Genomic DNA, 19,397 nt, shown 5'->3' on the forward strand with positions numbered 1-19,397 from the left:
TCCTGCCTCTTTAAGTAATAATCTCATAATATTATGAAGATTAATTAATAAATTCCAAAAATTGCATTGAATTCTACCTAAATGTTTTATAAAGAACTGCGACATCTTAAATCAATTGTCATTCACAAAATAGCTTACATTTAAAAAATCCATTAGTTTCCTTCTTCTGACAAAGTATATTCATTATAATAGTACAACTTTACAGTATGATATTACAAGGGCTTTTTCAACAGCCTAAGAAGGTTCAAGGCAATGAGTTTATTAAGTAACTGTCCATAAGTTATCAAAATTCCTTCAACAGTAAAAAAATTCTCACTGTTCTTTTATTTATAGTCAAAAGAAAGATGGATTGGCTGTATTAAGACCATTAGATTTGGGGGCAAAATATATTAGGAGGAATAAATAAATGGAAATGGGCCAAATAATCAATCGTACACCTTTATGTACCTAATAATAGAGTTTAAAAATACACGATGAAAAGTCTTATAGAACTGCAAAAGGAATATACAAATCCATAATGGTAGTAGAAGGAAAATCTCCATGTTTAGAAAGTCAACAACACACTTCAAAGAAGAAAGAAAAAAAGAATGCAGAAAGTATTACAAGCTGAATGAAAATGAAAATGTCAGAATTTGTGGGAGGCAGCCAAAGCAATGCTTGGAGAGAAATTTATGTAGCACTAAAAAGTCTATAATAGAAATGAAAAGTCTCAAATCAGGGAATTAATTTTCTTTTTTTATTTTATTTTACTTTTTTATTGAATTTATTGGGGTGACATTGGTTAATAAAATTACATATGTTTCAGGTGTTGAGTAATTCATTTTCAACGACTAAGAAAGGACACACATGAGCTGACTTTGTGCAAAATTAAGTCACAAGGTACGGAAAGCTTTTGTTAGACCTATTTCTTAAATATCTGATTAATCTCTAAAGTTAAAAATTCTCCCTATAATAAGCCTAAACTTGAAGCTGATTTGTGCTTCACCGTGTATTTGAAACTCAGAAGGAAACTTTTTCTCATTAAAAAAAATTATTAGAAATAATGCATAGATTGCTATGCAAAATCCTACTGTTGATATTATAGTGTATCTTTTCCACACTTTTACTTAAAACCTATTTATATGTTTATTTTTAACATACCTATTTATGTATTCTTTTACTATAACCTATTTGTGTGTATGTCTTGCAAGCAACATATTCTTGGATCTTATTTTTTTTGGTCTAATGTGACAATGTCGATCTTTTAGTTGGGATGTCAGAATGGCTACCGTTAATAAATCAACAAACAACAAGTGTTGGAGAAGGTGTGGAGAAAAGGGAACACTTTTGCACTGTTGACGGGAATGTAGATAGGTGCAGCCACTGTGGAAAGCAGTATGGAGGTACCTCAAAAAATTAAAACTGTAACTGCCTTATGACCCAGCGATTCCACTTCTGGGAACATATCCAAAAAACCTAAAACACCGATTTGAAAAAATAGATGCACCCCTATGTTCACTGCAGCGTTACTTACAATAGCTAAGATGTGGAAGTAGCGCAAGTGCCCATCAGTAGGTGAGTGGACAGAACAGCTGTGGGACATTTACACCACGGAATACTACTCAGCAGTAAAAAAAAAAAAAGGAAACCTTACTTTTTTCGACAATATTCAGATAACGGGAGGAAGGGGAGATAAAGGAAAAGGAGGATTAAGAGAGGAGCCAATGAAACCCAAAATAAGCAGGAAAAAGGAATAATAAAGAGTAAAAGTCAACCTGGACTTAGATTTCCCATAAAAAGTGCAAGAAGACAATAAAGCAATGTCTACAGAGTACTTTGTTTCACAAAATATTACACCAAACATGTTGTCATTCATATACAAAAGCAACAAAAAGTAAATAAAAACTCAAGAAGACAGGAGCTCTGAGCCCTTCCTTGGGGAAAAATGATGGTGAAATGCAACTAATCGAGGGATAATCAAAATAAACAATAAAGGAATGGGGAAAATGGGGTTAAGTATTTGGAAAGCATTTAACTCATTTAAATGTAGAATTGAGGCTGTAAGAATTATGGTTATAGAACAGAATGCAAATGTTTAAAAACTGAAAATGTAAAAATAAAATAAAAATTTAATTACCCAAAATCAAGAGGCAGGTTCAAATACAGAGTGCTAATTTTTGTTGTTGCTGTTTAAGATTATTTGATTTTTATAGAGAGAGGAAGGGAGAGGAGGAGAGAGAAACATCAATGTGAGAGTGAAACATCAATCAACTGCCCACTGCATGCCCCCTATGGGGGATTGAGCCCACAACCTGACTGGGCTCAAACCAGCAACATTGTGGTGCATGGGACAATGCCAACCAACTGAGCCACACTGGCCAGGGCTAATTTGCCTATTTTTCATAGCACATCAATATTTCCTTAAAAAAGAAATACACAGTTTGGAAAAATTAATGTCTCTAATTTCCTAATCTTGTTCATAAACCTTTCCTAAGTATCATAGTGTTAGAGGGCTATTGTTAAGAAATATTTCTTGTAAGAGAAGAAATAGATATTTGCCAACCTGTTGCTAACATGAAGAGCACTTGAGATTTATATTTTTAAAAATGGAATTAGCTATCACATTACCAGTAATCCCTAGTTACTTACTGACAAGGAATGTGGTTTAAACATGAAAAAACTGAGTTTCCATGCCATAAATAAGACACCTGCTGCAAAGGTAAAAAAAAAAAAAAAAAAAAAGGTGCCAACATTTTATTCAAATGAAAGGAGAATATTGATATATGCATATTCCATATCAGTTTTTTCTGTGAACTCTGCATTGTAGCCTCACTGCATCATGTGACAAAGACAATGATCAGGTTTTGAATTTTCTTAATGCTCATGATCATTACTAATTTATGGAATAGTGGGAAGAAGAAGAATTGCTGAGTCTGTAGGTCTGGTTTATTTCATATAATGCACATAGATGTCTTAATTTTGGAAACCTGTTGAATAGATATACTGAGTTGCTTCCTTAGCTCAAGAACTTTTTGTAATTAAAGAGCTCCCTGATTTGATTAAGTATATATAGATATACCTACTCAATCTAAAATTTTGATTTGAGAATATGCTAAGAAAAGACTGGACTGGATGCTCTGTGCTCAAAGGGAATTAAAGATTTAAAAGAACTGCAGAATGTCTTTGTAGAAATAACATTACACTTCAGAAAATATGTCACAGATTTTAATAAATAAAAATTATGTTCTTAGTTGTTAACAAAATAAATATTTGTTGAATGTCCACCAAGAACAACAGCATCCCAGGTATCCCTTGAGTCTACTATTTTCAGAACTATTTTAAAATAGCCAGACTCTGAAAAATTTATAGATTTACCTGGCAATGCAGAAGAACATTCTAACAGCTATCATCAGAGATATCAACTGGAATCCATTCTGATATCTGTTTCTGGCTGAATATACTACACAAATTTCAAAAGTAATTCAAATTTCTTTATTAACTTGACCAAAACTAATCACTGCATACTTTATACAAAATGGCACTTGTATAAATAGTTAATACTCCTATAAAAATTCCATTCACCCAAAGTTGGCTAGATGCATTATAGTACATAATTGCTGAAACTATGAGTTGTTTGCAAGTTGGGTCCATGCTGCTATAAAAATTCCACTCACCCAAACTTGGCTATATGGGTTACATATGCATAACTGTTAAAACTATGAGTTGTTTCCAAGTTAGTTCATGATCTGGGGTCCAATTACTATACATGGAAATAGAGACAATTGTAACTGTCAGTTAAAAATACTTTTCCATCATAATATACTGTCATATATCATAGTCAATATAAATAATATAACATAAATAATGCCAAAATTTAAACCATGTGTTCTTTGAAAATCAGACTTTCAAATGTAGGGTGGTTTGAAATAGTACATAAATCTCCCTAAAAAGCCTCACTACAAAAGTATGCTAACAAGACATTAACCAAAAAAAGAACATTTTGCAAAATAAAATAAAATAGACAATGATCGAGAGAGAAAATTTTTTAGTTTTTGAAATGTTTTTCTCATACGCTGGCAGAAGAGATAACATGTCTTTCCTCTGTATAATCCTTTCAGTGTAAGCATTTACTTGACATTTATAAAGGGGTAGGGTTTGCTATACAGAGGAATCAATAACAACCTTGTAAAGCCTACAGCAGTGCACATAAACATGCTGTAGGAGACATTAACACTAGACTGAAAGAAATAATTATATTTTCAATAAACACGTTCCTATTAGATAATCAATTTTTTACACATTTTACCAGCTGTTTCACAGATCAGGTAGTGAGTAGTAGAAGCTGTAATATTAAAAGCATATATTACATGCTTAGGAGCTGCTTTTAATTTTTCATAGGTATCTACTTATTTGTGATCAGCCCCATTTAACTCATATTAAATAAAAACAAGGTATTCATGGGGTAATTAATTCAGGAGGATTTTAGAGCAGTCTTATCTTAGAAATAAATTCTTAACCGATTATTTTTATGTCAGAAGACTTAATAATTCAAATTACATGCTGCCCTTATTCCCAGATTTAAGAGATTTGTCACGATCAATGTTTCTGAAATATTAAATTAAAAGGTGTCATGGTAATTACTATGGAATAAATAGTAATTAGGATTTTTTAGGTAAATAAGCTCAAACTGTTTACAGTGAATATTTATACCACTATTTTCCCAGACAATGTGTGCATCATTCACAAGTAGCCTAAAAATATAAAATGTAAATTTACATATACCTCAAAAGATCTTAAGAAACTGATTTAATACAGAATCCGATATTTGGTTAACAAATATCTATGTATAATGTATCCAAAAAGAGGTGGACTTGAAGGTAAAAAATACAAATTATGCAACCACAGAATGATCATAGTACTGTTCTGTATTTTTAATAGTGAACATATGCTTTGAGATGGGTAAATAATTTGCAGGATAAGTTGAAAGACAATTATTAAAAAATTTACATCAGCTAACAACTATAATTTATAGTGTAAACATACACCAGAAATTTGAATAAGGTAAATACTTACTGCTATATAATAAACTCTTGCTTTTTCTACCAACATCCAGTTTTTCTCCACATCAAGATGTTTTTCTTTTTTATAACAATTGGCAGCGGCAAGATTAGCTACAAGGGACCTAGAACAACAACAAAAAGCAAGTACGTTTTTTCCCCCCATATATAGTTTATTCTTTTTATTGCAAATTTGTCATGTATTCCTATACAGTTAATTAACAATATTTTTTGAAAATTTTGTTTTACATTTTAATTCTTCAAAACTGCTATATATTGATTTTAATAAATGTAAATAAAATTAATTTTGTTTTCAAGACTCTTGAGACTTCTGTGTTGCCTTTGAGATAAACAGAGATGTTAATCCTTGTTCTAAATACCAGCCGGTATTTTGAGAAACTGACATTTAAGTTTCCTTTTGATATTTAAATGATAAGATTATCTACTTTATACATTATAATAGTTCAAAATGCAGTTAAGAAATAAAGCTACAATGCAATTATGCTTAAAAAGTATTCAAATAAAAACTTCAGTTTTTAAGTATCAATATATTATACATTTATTCTTTAATCTAATACTTTAAAAGCCAAGTATGGGATTAATTTTACAAAACACACATATAGAGATTATATTTACTATGTGAAGTTAATTTGCAAAGCATTACATGTTAAGGACTGGGATAAACTTAAATTAGTTTCTACAGTAGAAAACTCCTGCCCTGGTCCAGTTTTGCAACTGAAAAATCCAAGCAGGATACTACATTGAAAATCTTGCTGCAAGTGCCACATAGAGCTTTTTATTATTGCTCAACATGTAAACTTAATAAATTAATTATTTACATTACATACAAATTAATAAAAATATTTTTCCTCCTCAGATTTTAGAAAACTTGATAATTTTTCACTTTTGTAATCAATGGTAGCAGTTAAGGTAAAACAAAACAAAACGTTTCATCTCATCACTTAAGATTGTGGTAACATGATTGGTTCCTCTGTTAAGAAAAAAGTAAATCAGCTCTCTTCTAAAACATATTTCTGTTCATACATATGTCAACTGATTACTGAGGATACATCTGTTTATGTTCAATTAAATAAATGAAAATAAGTGTAATATGCATCAATATATTTATATGCAAATAACTATATTACAAAGTCAGGATAATTAGTCATGATTTATAAAAAAAAATTTAAGTAATCATGACTTTAGCAAACTTTTGACAAAAATGGTTACTAAGTAAAAGTAAACCACTTGTGGGATTAGCTACCAAACTCTATTTTGATAATAAAACTATTCTTTGATAGGAAACTACACAGTTTCTCCAAAAGAAAAATACAAATATTCTTACTATCCAAATGTATTATTTGGTTTAGAGTTTGGAGAAAAAATGAATTAAGAAAACTATTTGCATTATCTAAACTCTTTGATTCCTGAGTTTTGGATACTGGTAGTTAAGAGTTACCATCCCTATCTAAAACAATTTATCCAAATTTGTTAGGTTCATAATTTGGATAATGAATTAGATAGGGAGGGTTTCCCTCAATTTCAAATTTCCAAAATACTGATCATCATAACCACAATATTAGTATACAAATTAAGCTATTAACATCTGGGAGACCTAATATTATCATAACTACTCTTTAGCATACAAAAATTATTTATCAATTTTACTCTAGTCTGAGTGGCATCAGAGGCAAAACTTGACCCATTTCTGTCTAATGGGAAAAATTTGCACCTGCATGTTAGTGTTGGTTTTAGAAAAACTAAAAGAGGAAAGGTCTAAATAAGTATATTTCAAATAGTTTGAACAATAAATGGTTTATTTATTGAAACCTTAAATCATAACTTTTTTTATACACAAAAAATAAAGTTACAAGAAAGGTTTGAAAGATTTTGACAATCTATTTTTGTTTTGTTTTGTTTTGTTTTTTGTTAATCTTCACCTGAGGATATTTTTCCATTGATTTTTAGAGAGAGTGGAAGGGAGGGGGGAGAGAGACTGAGACATAGACAGAGATAGAGAGAAACATTGAAGTGAGAGACACATTGATTGGTTGCCTACCCCATGTGCCTCAACTGGGGCCAGGGATCTAACCTGCAACCCAGGTACATGCCCTTGACCAGGAATTGAACCCCAGACCTTTGGTGCACTCTAACCACTGAGCAACACCGGCCAGGGCCTGACACTCTATTTTTGAAAGTTATATTTTAGTTATTTAATGACTACTCCCAGAATAGCGTCAGATTCTGAACATACATTTGCTAGAGGTGAAAGAGTCAGCGAAAAGGAAAGGGGTTAAGAAAGGGGAATTGAACAAGGGGAAGAGAGAGAGGGGAAGAAATAAAGGAAGAAAAAGAGGCAAATAACAAAGGAGGAAAAGAAAGGGAGACAGGAAATGGGAGAGAAAAGACTAAACACTTTAAGCTCTAAGGAATGTAAAATATCTAGTGAATCACCATTTAAAAAAACATCATCTTTGGTGATTCTAACAATTTAATATTTAGAAAAGCTATCTTGTTTTTTCCCTCGCAAAGGAGAAAAAAGCCTATGCTGATGAGCAATATGGTAATAATGCTGTTAGCAATGTATGAATGTACTAAAGGAAAACCTCCATGTAGTTGCAAAAGGCACAAATACAACCAATGCATGGAAGGCTCTGAGGAATACATTCAAAGTTCATATAAAGAAGAATTTTTAATAAGTAAAACTGTATAGAAATGCAATGAGTTGTTTCTTGAGTGGTACATTACCCATAACTGAGTTTGTTTAATATGGATGAATGACTATTTGCCAGAAATGCTTAAAATGACCTAATTCATATGAGACTTGATATAACATAGTATTTTATATGTTAAAAAAATACATATGAATATGTGTATGCGTGTATTCCAATATTCCAATATCAAGATATAGTGAAAAGAACATTTCTTTCTAATCCCAGTTTGGCAAAAAACTAGCTATAAGACACTGAACAAAATGTTTTCCTTTTCTGATCATAATTATAAGAAGTAGACACTAGACTAGATCATCTTAAAAATTTCATTCCATTATACCTCATGGAGACAACAGCAGGTTCAACAAAGGCAATTTTTTTAAAAGGAAAAATGATATAAGGTAAAGTTTATTAAACATTAAAAGCAATTATAAACATGAGATCTAAATTCCAAAATTAGACTGAAATTCAGATTTTACCAGTATTTAAATAGCCAATTAGTATAAGCTTCCCTTGGAATTACACTGACCTGTTGCCACCAGTGATACATGCAGCACAAGTGCCCGTTGGTTGCTCATTCTGTTCATAGTAATGAGCATCCACATGCGCTTCAGCAGCTTTTTTCTTCAGGATCTCTCCAAATTTATCCATCCCAATGCATCCAAAAAACGTTGCTGCTTTGTGTGGCTTCTGAATCATCCACTGAAAAAGAGGAACATAAATAACTTTAGTGGGCCAGAAAATGGTACACTATAGTTCAGTATTCTGTCGTAGACAGTGGCATAAAAGGGATACTTTATTAGAAGCTGTGGCTGTTATGAATGGAATTCCAATTCTGTAATACCACTTATGATAACAAATTTGATATAACAATCACATAAAATCTTATTATATTACTTTTGGGGAGAGAAATAGAGCATAGTGGTTAAGAACTCAGAATCTAAAGTCATATAGATCTTAGGTCAATGCTGGCTTGATACAGAAAAATAATAGTGATTTCCAATAGAAGTAGTATAGTAATGTCATTAAAAGCCCAGCATCTATACTGAAGACTGCGTGGGTTCAAATCTTGTCTCTGCCACTTACTAGCTGTATGAGTAAGAACATGTCACTTAGCATTTCTATGGCTCATTTTCCACATCTGTAAATTTTAAAGAAATCATAAATACACCTCATAAAGTTGTTGAGAATTAAATACTTTAAACCACACTTAGATAAAGCATAAATATAACAGCTGAGAACATGTGTTGTTCTATACATTACATTTATTCATGTAGAAAGCTTGGTTAAATGATCAACCATGTCTGTTTTCCATAGTAAAATACAAAAACAAACTCAATGGCAAATATTACTATGATTATTTAACAATATGTCATCAAAATAATAGAAAACCTCATTCCGTGAAAGTGAAGTCATTAAAATGTAATTCAGCCTAATTATAATAAAAATTTACATGTTCAAACTATAGTCTGAAAAAAGGTACTATATCAACACACTACTAGGCTTAAATTTGACTTATAACACTTCTATAATCAGGATTTAAATGAATTGCAATGTTTTCATTACAAATAAATATTACTTAAAACTGCAAGACAAAAATGGACAAATAATGGAAATATTCAGCAGGCTTTATTAGTATATGTAATTCCACTGTTAAATATTTCATCACAGGAAACTGGCTAACACTCTGGCTATTTTTGACATCACCATATTTAGGACACTGACAAAATGTCTTGTCCTAAAGACTACTCTTGATCAGTGATTTCCTCTCATAAGTTAGTCAATTTAAAATAAGAGTTTAGCCCTGGCCGGTGTGGCTCAGTTGATCGAGCATCGTCCCAGGCACCAACAGGTCACCAGTTAGATTCCTGGTCAGGGCAAATGCCTGGGTTTCAGGCTTGATCCCCAGTTGCAGGCGTGTAGGAGGCAGCAATCGATGTTTCATTCTCACATCGATGTTTCTTCTCTCTCCCTCCCTCTCCTTTCCTCTCTCTAAAAATCAATAAAAACAATTTTAAAAAGCCCTGGCCAGCGTGGCTCAGTGGTTGGAGCATCAGCTCACCAACCAAAGGGTCTCAGGTTCGATTCCTGGTCAAGGGCATGTGCAGGAGGCAACCAATCAATGTGTCTCTCTCACACTGATGTTTCTCTCTCCCTCCTCTCTCTCTCTCTCCCCCTCACCCCTTCAGTCTCTCTGGAAAATCAATGGGAAAAGTATCCTCGGGTGAGGATTAGCAAAAACAAAACCAAAAACAGTTTAATAAGCCAAAGCAGACATACAAAAGAAATAGAAGCCATGCTCACTGCTTCAAAGCACTTAATAACCTAGCTGAGTAAGCAAAGATGTCATAATCAAGAAAGTTGAAAGATTAAAATAAAAATCTTTTGAAAGTTTATAAATTAATTTGCTAATAGTTGTTAAATTTTTAGTGCATCTCTAACATTATCTCAAATACAATGTGTTACCAACACCTAACCAATCTGTTTCCCACCATTCTGACATCCAAACAATGAACATTTAATGCATGTGTGCTAGAGGAAAATGACAGTGACCTGAATACAAAGACGCAACCACATTTTCAGATTCTCTAGGAAAGAACTTCAACCTTGTTCAAAACCTCTGGTTTTGTTCCTTCTTTTAGCTAAAACAAATTGCCCAGCCTTTCTTTGTTTATATATTTATAGTATATCCTTAAACACCTATCTTTAACTTCTACCTTAGCCCTGACGGTGCGGAAAGGTCCAGAATTACCCATGTGTTGTGCATAACTAGAAAACAAATCTAAAAGGAAACTACAGAATTTTCAGACATTGGACAGGGCAGGACTGTGATCTGTGATAGAAAACAAGGGGAGCCCTGACATCATAAACTCTGCCAGGGGGCAATTTCCAGGCTATAGTGCAGAGAGGGAGAAGCCAAACAGCCTGGCAATCTCAGTGAAATGAGAGAACAGAGATAAAGCATTCAAGGAGAGCCAGAAGAGTAGAAATTGTAAAAAAGAGTCTCAGAGAGCAATGAGCTGAATTCCATATTGAGTAACTCTTGAGGCTTTGGCAGGATACCAATCTGTGCATGCTTAAGAAATATATGAAATCATAAGGAATCTACATAAATGCTCTAGGATTAAAAAGTGACTTTATCAAAGTCTCAGAATTCAAAATCAATGTACACAAATCTAATGTAATTCTATATACTATCAAGGAACAGTTGAAAATTAAAATTAGGAAAACGATATTATTTATAATAGCACCAAAAAATGAAACATAATGGGACAAATTTAAGAAAACATGAGCAAGACCTACACATAGAACACTAAAGAAGTTTGCTAAAAAAAAAACCTATATAAAGCTATACTATGTGGGTGAATTAGAAAACTAAATATTCTTATGATAGCAACTTCCCCCAAATTGATTCATAGATTCCCTGCAACCCTAAACAAAATCTCAACAGGATTTCTGAAGATACCAAAAAGCTAATTCTATAATCAATAGTAAAAGAAAAAGGAACTAGAATAGCCAAAGGTTAGAGGTATGCCAGCGTTATAGGAACCAACATTGCTAAATCTTAATTTCTTTAAATATAATGTTGATTATACAACCTATGAACTTGGAAGCATGTTTTAAGGATTAGAAATGCACTTCAGTTCAGTAAATGATACCTATTATTATAGTTTGGTTGCTTTTATACAGAGAATGCAAGGGCTCTCACTATACTGTGAATAACTACACCTAACTGAGGAACAAGGAAACCGCAGCTATAATTGATAACTTTAAATAAATATAGTTTGGGAATAAAGGAGTATGGTGTTAACAAAAACAATGAAAAAGAGAAATAAAAGACAATCAGAAGTGTAATGACAGAGTGCAATGTGGGAGGGAAGAGGCTAATGGGAAGAGTATGTCTGGCTAGGTCATTAAATGCCACTTTAAGAGTATACAGGCAGCATTCTGTACGTAGAAGGGTGCAAATGACGGTTTATGAGCAAAGGAGTCGGATGATAAGAGATGAGGGCTCATTAAAGAAGCAGGAAGAGAAAATTTATAACTGAATTTAAATGGAGGCTAAATAAATGACATATTAAGCTTCACATCAAGAGTCTTTAACAATATATGGAAAGATTTCTATTAATATTAACTTCATCTTCCAGATGAATTTCCTCTTTGTCACCTAAATGCAATATTTAGAACAATATAATTGACGACGGTGCTCAAGGGCCAATCACTTCTAAAGTAATGCTATATACTTTAATTTATTTCATAATAGAATGACGAATAATGGTACCTAGATACTAAAATAATAGCAAGATAAGCCAAACATAAGAAATTTTATATCAGAAACCCAAAGAGGCATTTCAGAAAAACTAGAGCACAACTAAAAGAGATTAAATGTCAAAACTGGGTAATAACAGCAACAAAGAGATTGCAAAGGGTGGTGAGGAAATCAAAAGCGAAGTAGTTGGTTAGGAAAATAGCATCTATCACATAGCTTAAAGGATTGGCTCTCTCGGAGGATTGCCATGCTACCAAGAGAGACAGGGTGAAAAAGAAAAGTGTTATAAATTTTATTAAGAATCCACTCTCTCTCAATAACTAGTATGTTATGCTCTTTTCCTGCCAAAACTGCTCCATTTCCCCTGCTGACAAGCATCCTATTTATAAAAATTGAAATCCCAGTAATCCTACTATTATCCCAACAATGGTTCTTTTGTTATTTTTATTGTTAAATACCCGTTAACATCTACTTTTCAGGAGAGATTTTGGGAAATTTGGCCTTGTAGGAAAAAAAGGTAAACTTTAGACTTGGACACATATAGTTCACCTAGTCCTGTGATGGTAAATTATATACTCTATCAGAGATTATATTTCTTGCAGAATTATTGTGAGAACTGAATAAGACAATGTAAGCAAAGGGCCTGTTACAGAGTACTGATGACGATGATAACAGGGCGCTGAGATATAAAATAATTTGTAGTCTAATTTCATTCAACTCATTGTGTAAATATTTTTTGATGATATACCATTTGTTAAACATTAGTGTAGTAAGAAATAGATAAAGCAGCATTTCTCTATCTCTTTTGTAGGTTTCTTTTCCTCCCCTGGTCCCTTAGTGTTCCACAGGCCTGGATCCAAGGATTACCTGCTCTTCTCACTCTACACAACTTTTCTGGATCTGATCTAATCTACTCCCAGGGTGTACGTGTGAGATATATAAATAGCAGTACATGAGAGTGGCACATATGTTAGACTTTGGGGAGTGGCCAAAGAAAATTTCCTAAGGAATATATGTGAAACTGTGTCCACTCTGAAACTTGTAGAAATTAAGGGACATGGTAGGTGTGGCATGAGATAGTTAATTTTCAGAGGAAGTAGGATGACAAAGAGGCTCAGAAGCAAAAAAGAGGCTTTGGAATTAGAGAACTAAAAGTAAATTCAGTATTCCAAACAGGATTTTGGCACCTTGTATGAAGATGAATACGAAAAGTGTCAAAATGCTATAATCTCTTCCTTAAATCTGTATTCTAAAGATACAGTATTTTCTTTTTTTTCTCTCTTTTTTAATATCTTTATTGATTTCAGAGAGAGGAAGGGAGAGGGAGAGAGAGAGACAGAAACATCAATGATGACAGAGTCATTGATAGAGCCTACAACCCAGGTATGTGCCCTGACCGGGAATCGAACCCCGATCGCCTGGATCCTAGGTCGACGCCCAACCGCTAAGCCACGCCCGGCCGGGCAAGATACAGTATTTTCTAAACTACACAATAAATGCATACTGAATATATTTCACTTGGAGATATTAATAATATAACCATTAATCCAGGTTAAAGGTTTAGTATAGAACCTGGCATAAGATTGGCACAGAATAAATTTTAACTATTATTATAATTACTACTATTATAATTATTACGTGTGCATCAACACCACTATTTTATTGTTATTTCTAAGGCAAACTGTTAAATATTTAGAATACTAAGGAGTTTGAATTTTATCTTCTAAGGAGATCTGTAGCCTGCCAGAGATCCATGGGCCCCTATCAGGTCAAGGTATGTGTGGGAGGAAGGGGGAAATTCATGAACTCCCTGGAATTATAAGGAAACTCTGACGTACTTTTCAGAGAAGAGGATTCACAGATGTCATCAGATTCCTAAAAGGGACTAAGCCACCCACGTCAAGGGGGGAAAGATATAGGGAGAACACAGCTACAGCCAGGAAGGAAGCCCTTTTCCTTTTAAGCAGAAGAGTGACAAGTCATAGGATTACATCAAATTAACCAATAAAACCATTTAATCCAAAGCTATTTATCCAAATTAAAAAATGCTGTGTAAGTTATGTTTTTTAAAAAAACAACTTCTATTATCTGAAGTTGATACTTAATTTTTTCAACTATCAATAATATGTAGCTTAGATATATTTCCAAAGGTCTCCAAAACTAGGTGATAACACATAGCATAGCACCTGAATATACTCCAGGTTTTTATTCAATCAGACTTTCACCAGAAGCCTTTAAGCAACACAATTTCTATCAAATAGATAGTATATATTCTATTCCCATGTTCTCCCAAGATTTTAAAAATCATGCCTACTTTAACTTTTAGTTTCTTTCTATGCACAAAAGTGTCTTTCTTTTAGGCTGGAATAAAACGAGTTTTCTTAAGGAGCAATCTGATCTTTTTTTTTAAAAAAAAAAAACCTTCTAGAAAATGTCTTTAGAAACAGAATTCAGTATATAGCATTTCCACAACATTATCTGAAATAGTTAAATTCCCTTACATAGTGAAATGGTGTAATATACATATATAGGAATTACATATAGGAATACACTGATGGGGATCAGGACACACTATTCCAAATTATGGCACAATGGTTAAAAAATTTTTGAGGAAATGGCAGAAGCAGGAAGGTACTCTGACCTTCCCTTTCCTTCTCCTGTGAAGCACGTCACAGAACCTGCATGTGAGAAGTGGACCCCTATACCTGAAGGAAGAGAATACCCTCATCCCAAAGACAAAGGGACAGGAAGAAGAATCCCAACAAAAGTTCACCCAGTTTACTATACTTGATTCACACTCCAACCCGTCATATTTCTGCAAGACTTCGTACTCTTCATCAAACTGGCATAAAAATATTCAAGTCAAACTGTTTCTTTCAGTCTTCGTTTCCTTAGGAAGGCCCCTGTGTTGCATAAAACTTACATTAAATAAATTTGTACGCTTTGTCAGTTTCACTTTCAGACCCAAGCAGAGACACTAAGAGGGTCGAGGAAAATGTTTTCCTTCCCTACCACTCTCAAGCAACGTCAACTTAAAGGAGATGGTAGCGATGGCTGCTCTTGTTTAGAGGACATATTATTCATCCATATATTTATCATAATTTCAAAATAACTTCTAAAATTATTTTATCATTTTTCCATTATACTCCAGACATTTCCCCCTGACAACTTGAGAAAAATTGTGCTAAACTAAATACAAACCAAAGGTTCAGAGAAGAACACTATAATTAGCTGAAGATGAGCTAGAAACAATATAATTAGAAGATGAATTATCAAGTACTTACTATAATTTGGGCATTATGCTAGTCCTTTATTTACTATGCTATCCCAGTAATCTCAACCACCAAGCATGAGATAGATACTTACTACTCCAATTTCAGAGGTGAGGAAAGTAGGTCAGTGACAGAGCTCAACTCTGTATGATTTTAGAAAGTATATTCTCTTTTTTAAACATATCTTTATTGATTTTAGAGTGAGAAAAGGAGGGGGAGAGAGAGATAGAAACATCAATGATGAGAGAGTCATTGATCGGCTGCCTAGCCCGCAACCCAGGCATGTGCCCTCACCAGGAATTGAACCCTGATCACCTGGATCCTAGCTCGACGCTTAACCACTGAGCCATGCCTGGCCGGACAAAAGTATATTCTCAATCATTACTCTAGATAGGAGGAAAGAAAGGGATACTCTCCATCATTCCTCTAGATAAGAGGAAAGAAAGGGAAGTAAAGAAAATCATGCTGGAAGGAGTGTCATTAGACGTCAGACATACAGCTGGCTTGGAAAAGAATAAATGTGCGACCATGTATAAGTAACTTCGTCTCTCTAGCTATAATTGTCCTCAATTGTAGAAGTGAGGAAATTATGATGATTTTCTAAGAGATCCATCACTTCAAGCCATAAAAAAAATAGAATAATATGCTGTATATAAAATAAGAAAAAAATCGCCATTTAAGTTTATTGTGGCCAAATAAAACTGGGTCAGAGAGGTGGAAAAGAGTAAGAAACCTTCAGAAAAAAACTACAATGGGTCTTTAGAAGTAAGAATGTCACTCAGATACATTCGTCCAGAAATTCTACCAAATCTACTAAGAAGCGTGCCAACTAATAACAAAAGAACAAGAGAAAATTTTAGAAAAATCCTTCTCCTTTATTACTTTTAGCATACACATTATAAAAAGCAAAATCTCTTAAAGGCAGTAAACATCTGCCCATAGACACCTATTTAGAAGCAACATCAAAAATATAAGGCAAAGGTCAAGTCAAAGTTTATTGACAATGATGAACTATGACAGCCTCTATTAAATTACCCCTTCCTTCAAGGTGTATGTGATCAAAGCAGCAAAGATATTTTCACTCAGTCACATAACAAGCTATTTGTTGAGATTGAAACATCTGGTCAATATCTCCTAACACTGCAATTTCATGCACAGTTAGCATTAGGGCACATTTCTTCTCCTCTTCTTACAGGGTCCATAAGGGTGGCACATATGGCTGATCATTTCATTCAAAAAGGATTCAATTCAAGGCATCACACACAATCGTCTGTGCTTTATGATGTTTTAAGTCTACCTGCCATCGTTTTCCATCATCATTGCTCACTGCTGTTCTTTTCTACTATAAAAGCCTGCAAATATGACAGAGCACTTAAAGCTTAACAGCTTTCCTCCATTGGAGTTAGAAAGCATTTAGGGCAAAGGAATCTATAAAGTGGCAGGTTGTTTTCTATTGTCAAAAACTCACAATATATTAAACTATTTACCATTTAAGCAAAGATCTAGTACAGATTAGAAAAGTAATGTTTAATGTCAAATCAAATGCTTAATTTTCTATACGACAGATCTACTGAAAGTATATTCTTTTGGTATAATTTTAGTTATAATAAATGACTTGAAAACAATATAATAGGAACATTTAAAAATTAATTTTAATGGGTTTTCAGAATTATTTTTTACTTGACAAAGAATAATTCTATACTAAGAGAACAGAGATGCTACAATTTTATCAGTCCTATATGATGAAAAATTTCCACTTAGAATCCATGCATTAGTTGTCATGGTAGCAGGGCCCTTTCTTAAACACTCACTGTAGTAAACCTGAACTCACACCATAGATTTCTCTTTCTTCCATTTTTCCTTTAGAATAATAGCTTCAAGGGAAAAACAGAGTATGGATAGGGGACATCTTTAAAGCTACTGTTTCACATTTCCTTTGACACATTTCCATGGCAGGTAGTATAACTGTATGAACATAGGTATCTTCTGAAAGTAAGAATTTGCCTAGATGTTAATAGCTGAATAAATTTCAATGAGGAAATATTCTCCTAGTATAAAGAATCACTCATGCCCATCTTAATAAGCAATATGCAATGGCTGATTACGGAAGGATAATACCAAAATAATACGACAGAACTGAAATCTAGGTAAGATGTAATGTCCAGCTCTGCTACTCTAGCAGATAATGTAAATATGCTGTTTGCTCATTTGCTTATTAATTTAGTCAGTCAATCCAATCTAAAGGTATTTATTGAATAGTTCTATGGACCAGGAATCATGTCAGCACTGAAATACAATGCTGAACAATTCACACATGGTCTCTACCTAATGGAGATTCCAAGCAAAACAAAATGCAAACAAAACAAAAACATTAAACAGAGAAATAAAATAATTGTAAGAAACACTATGAAGGAAAAACCAAATGGCTGAGGACAACAGGTGGGAGAGGGGCAAGGACAGAATCTACTTTGAATAGGCCTAAGGATATTTAACAGACAAAATATGCAAATGAGCTAATCAGGCAAAGTGAGCTTGGGGTTGGAGAGAAAAAGAAAGAAGAGCCAAATGCAAAGCTTCTGAGAGAGGCTGGCATATTTTAAAAAATGTGAAAATCAGTGTGGCTAGAGCAGGGAATGTCCGGCCCCCAGGCCATAGGCCCTCGAAATCATTTAGTCTGGCCCTGGCAAGGCCTCACCAAAGAGAAGCAGTTCCAGCCATCACATTAGGGGTGAGTTAATTAAATGTTTGACCAAATATAGCAGCCTAATTTTTAAGTTGATAATTTTGTGTGACTCACAAATGATGTTATAAATATCCAAATGGCCCTTGGCAGAAAAAAGGTTCCCCACCCCTGAGCTAGAGCATGGTAAGGAAGAAGGGAGAGTAGTTAAGTAAATTTGGAAAAATATGCTGGTTCCAGATCATGCATACCTTTTTGGCTATGATAAGGAGAACAAATTTTATTCAGGGTGCAACAGGATGCCACTGAAGGGTTTTAAACAAGAAAGTGAAATTATTAAATTTAAATAGGATCACTTTTGTTACTGTATATACAAGTATATTTATATTGTATATTAAAGAAGATGAAATGTGACATAAATTAGGAGAGCATTATTCACACCCCATATCAGTCCTTTGGAAAAGTTATTGGTCTGACTTGCTGTTGGGTCTCATAGTTTTATGGTGCTCCTGTACACACAGAATTAAAAATTTGTTTTTCTTCCGTTAATCTGGTTTATGTCAATTTAATTAAATTGTTAGTTCAGCCAAAGAATCTGGAAGGGTAGAAGGAAACATTTTTCCTCCCCAATAGCTCTATCCTGAAATTATTTCCAGATTTTAACCCTCCTTTTTTTCATCCACTCTTCATTCATTCAGCTCCTACTCCCCACCCAACTTACCAAAGCCTCTTGCCTGGATTGCTGCAATAGTTTCCTAATCTCCTTGCTTCCATCCTCAACATTTTCCTTTACAATGTAAGTCAGTGCACTTATCATTCCTTTACTTGAAACCCTCAATGCTCTCCACATCACTCAGTAAGAAGCAAAATCCTTATGATGTCTACGAGGCCGGCCCTACAGGGTCAAGCCAATCTTCTTTACCTCCTATGCCCTTACTAACCTCATTTCCTGCTGTTCTTCATATTCTGCTCCAACCATACTTAACTCCTTGCAAAATTCTGAAACATGCCAAGCATGTGGCTCAGTTAGCATATGCTGACATCTCTACTATACCAGACTTCCCCAGCTACGCAGATGGCTCTTCCCTCATCTTGAAAGTCATTACTCAAATCTTACTTTCTCAACAAAACTGTTCCACACACCCTATTTAACATTGTAAAATGCTCCTTTTGTACCAACATTTACAGTATCACGACTACACTTCTACTTTTTACCCTCTTTCTTTAACACCTAATCTGTTTACATACTACATTCATTATATTTCTCCCTCCCACTAAAATATGAGCCCCATGAAGGCAGGGATTTTTATCTGTTTTGCTCACCAATGCATCCCCAGCACTTGACCTATAGTAGATAACAGTATGTATTTAATGAATTTTATCTTATTAACATATCAATAGATCCCCAAAGAGAGATCAATTGATAGC

At 33.7% G+C, this 19,397-nt stretch overlaps 1 protein-coding gene across 4 annotated transcripts in view; it reads right to left on the reverse strand.

The window, feature by feature from the left end:
- The window catches only part of ADK (adenosine kinase), a 404,427-nt gene that overhangs the window by 211,643 nt on the left and 173,387 nt on the right, over positions 1-19,397 (reverse strand). For all 4 annotated transcript variants that reach the window (XM_087824314.1, XM_087824312.1, XM_016224045.2 and 1 more), the window contains exons 5-6: positions 8,277-8,449; positions 5,053-5,161 (exon numbers count right to left, since the gene is read on the reverse strand). In XM_087824314.1, the coding sequence (XP_087680440.1) occupies positions 5,053-5,161; positions 8,277-8,449 (282 nt within the window). The remainder of the gene's footprint in view (positions 1-5,052; positions 5,162-8,276; positions 8,450-19,397) is intronic.

Source organism: Miniopterus natalensis, chromosome 14 (assembly GCF_054644295.1).
Source record: "Miniopterus natalensis isolate mMinNat1 chromosome 14, mMinNat1.hap1, whole genome shotgun sequence".
Classification (NCBI taxonomy): Eukaryota; Metazoa; Chordata; class Mammalia; order Chiroptera; family Miniopteridae; genus Miniopterus; species Miniopterus natalensis.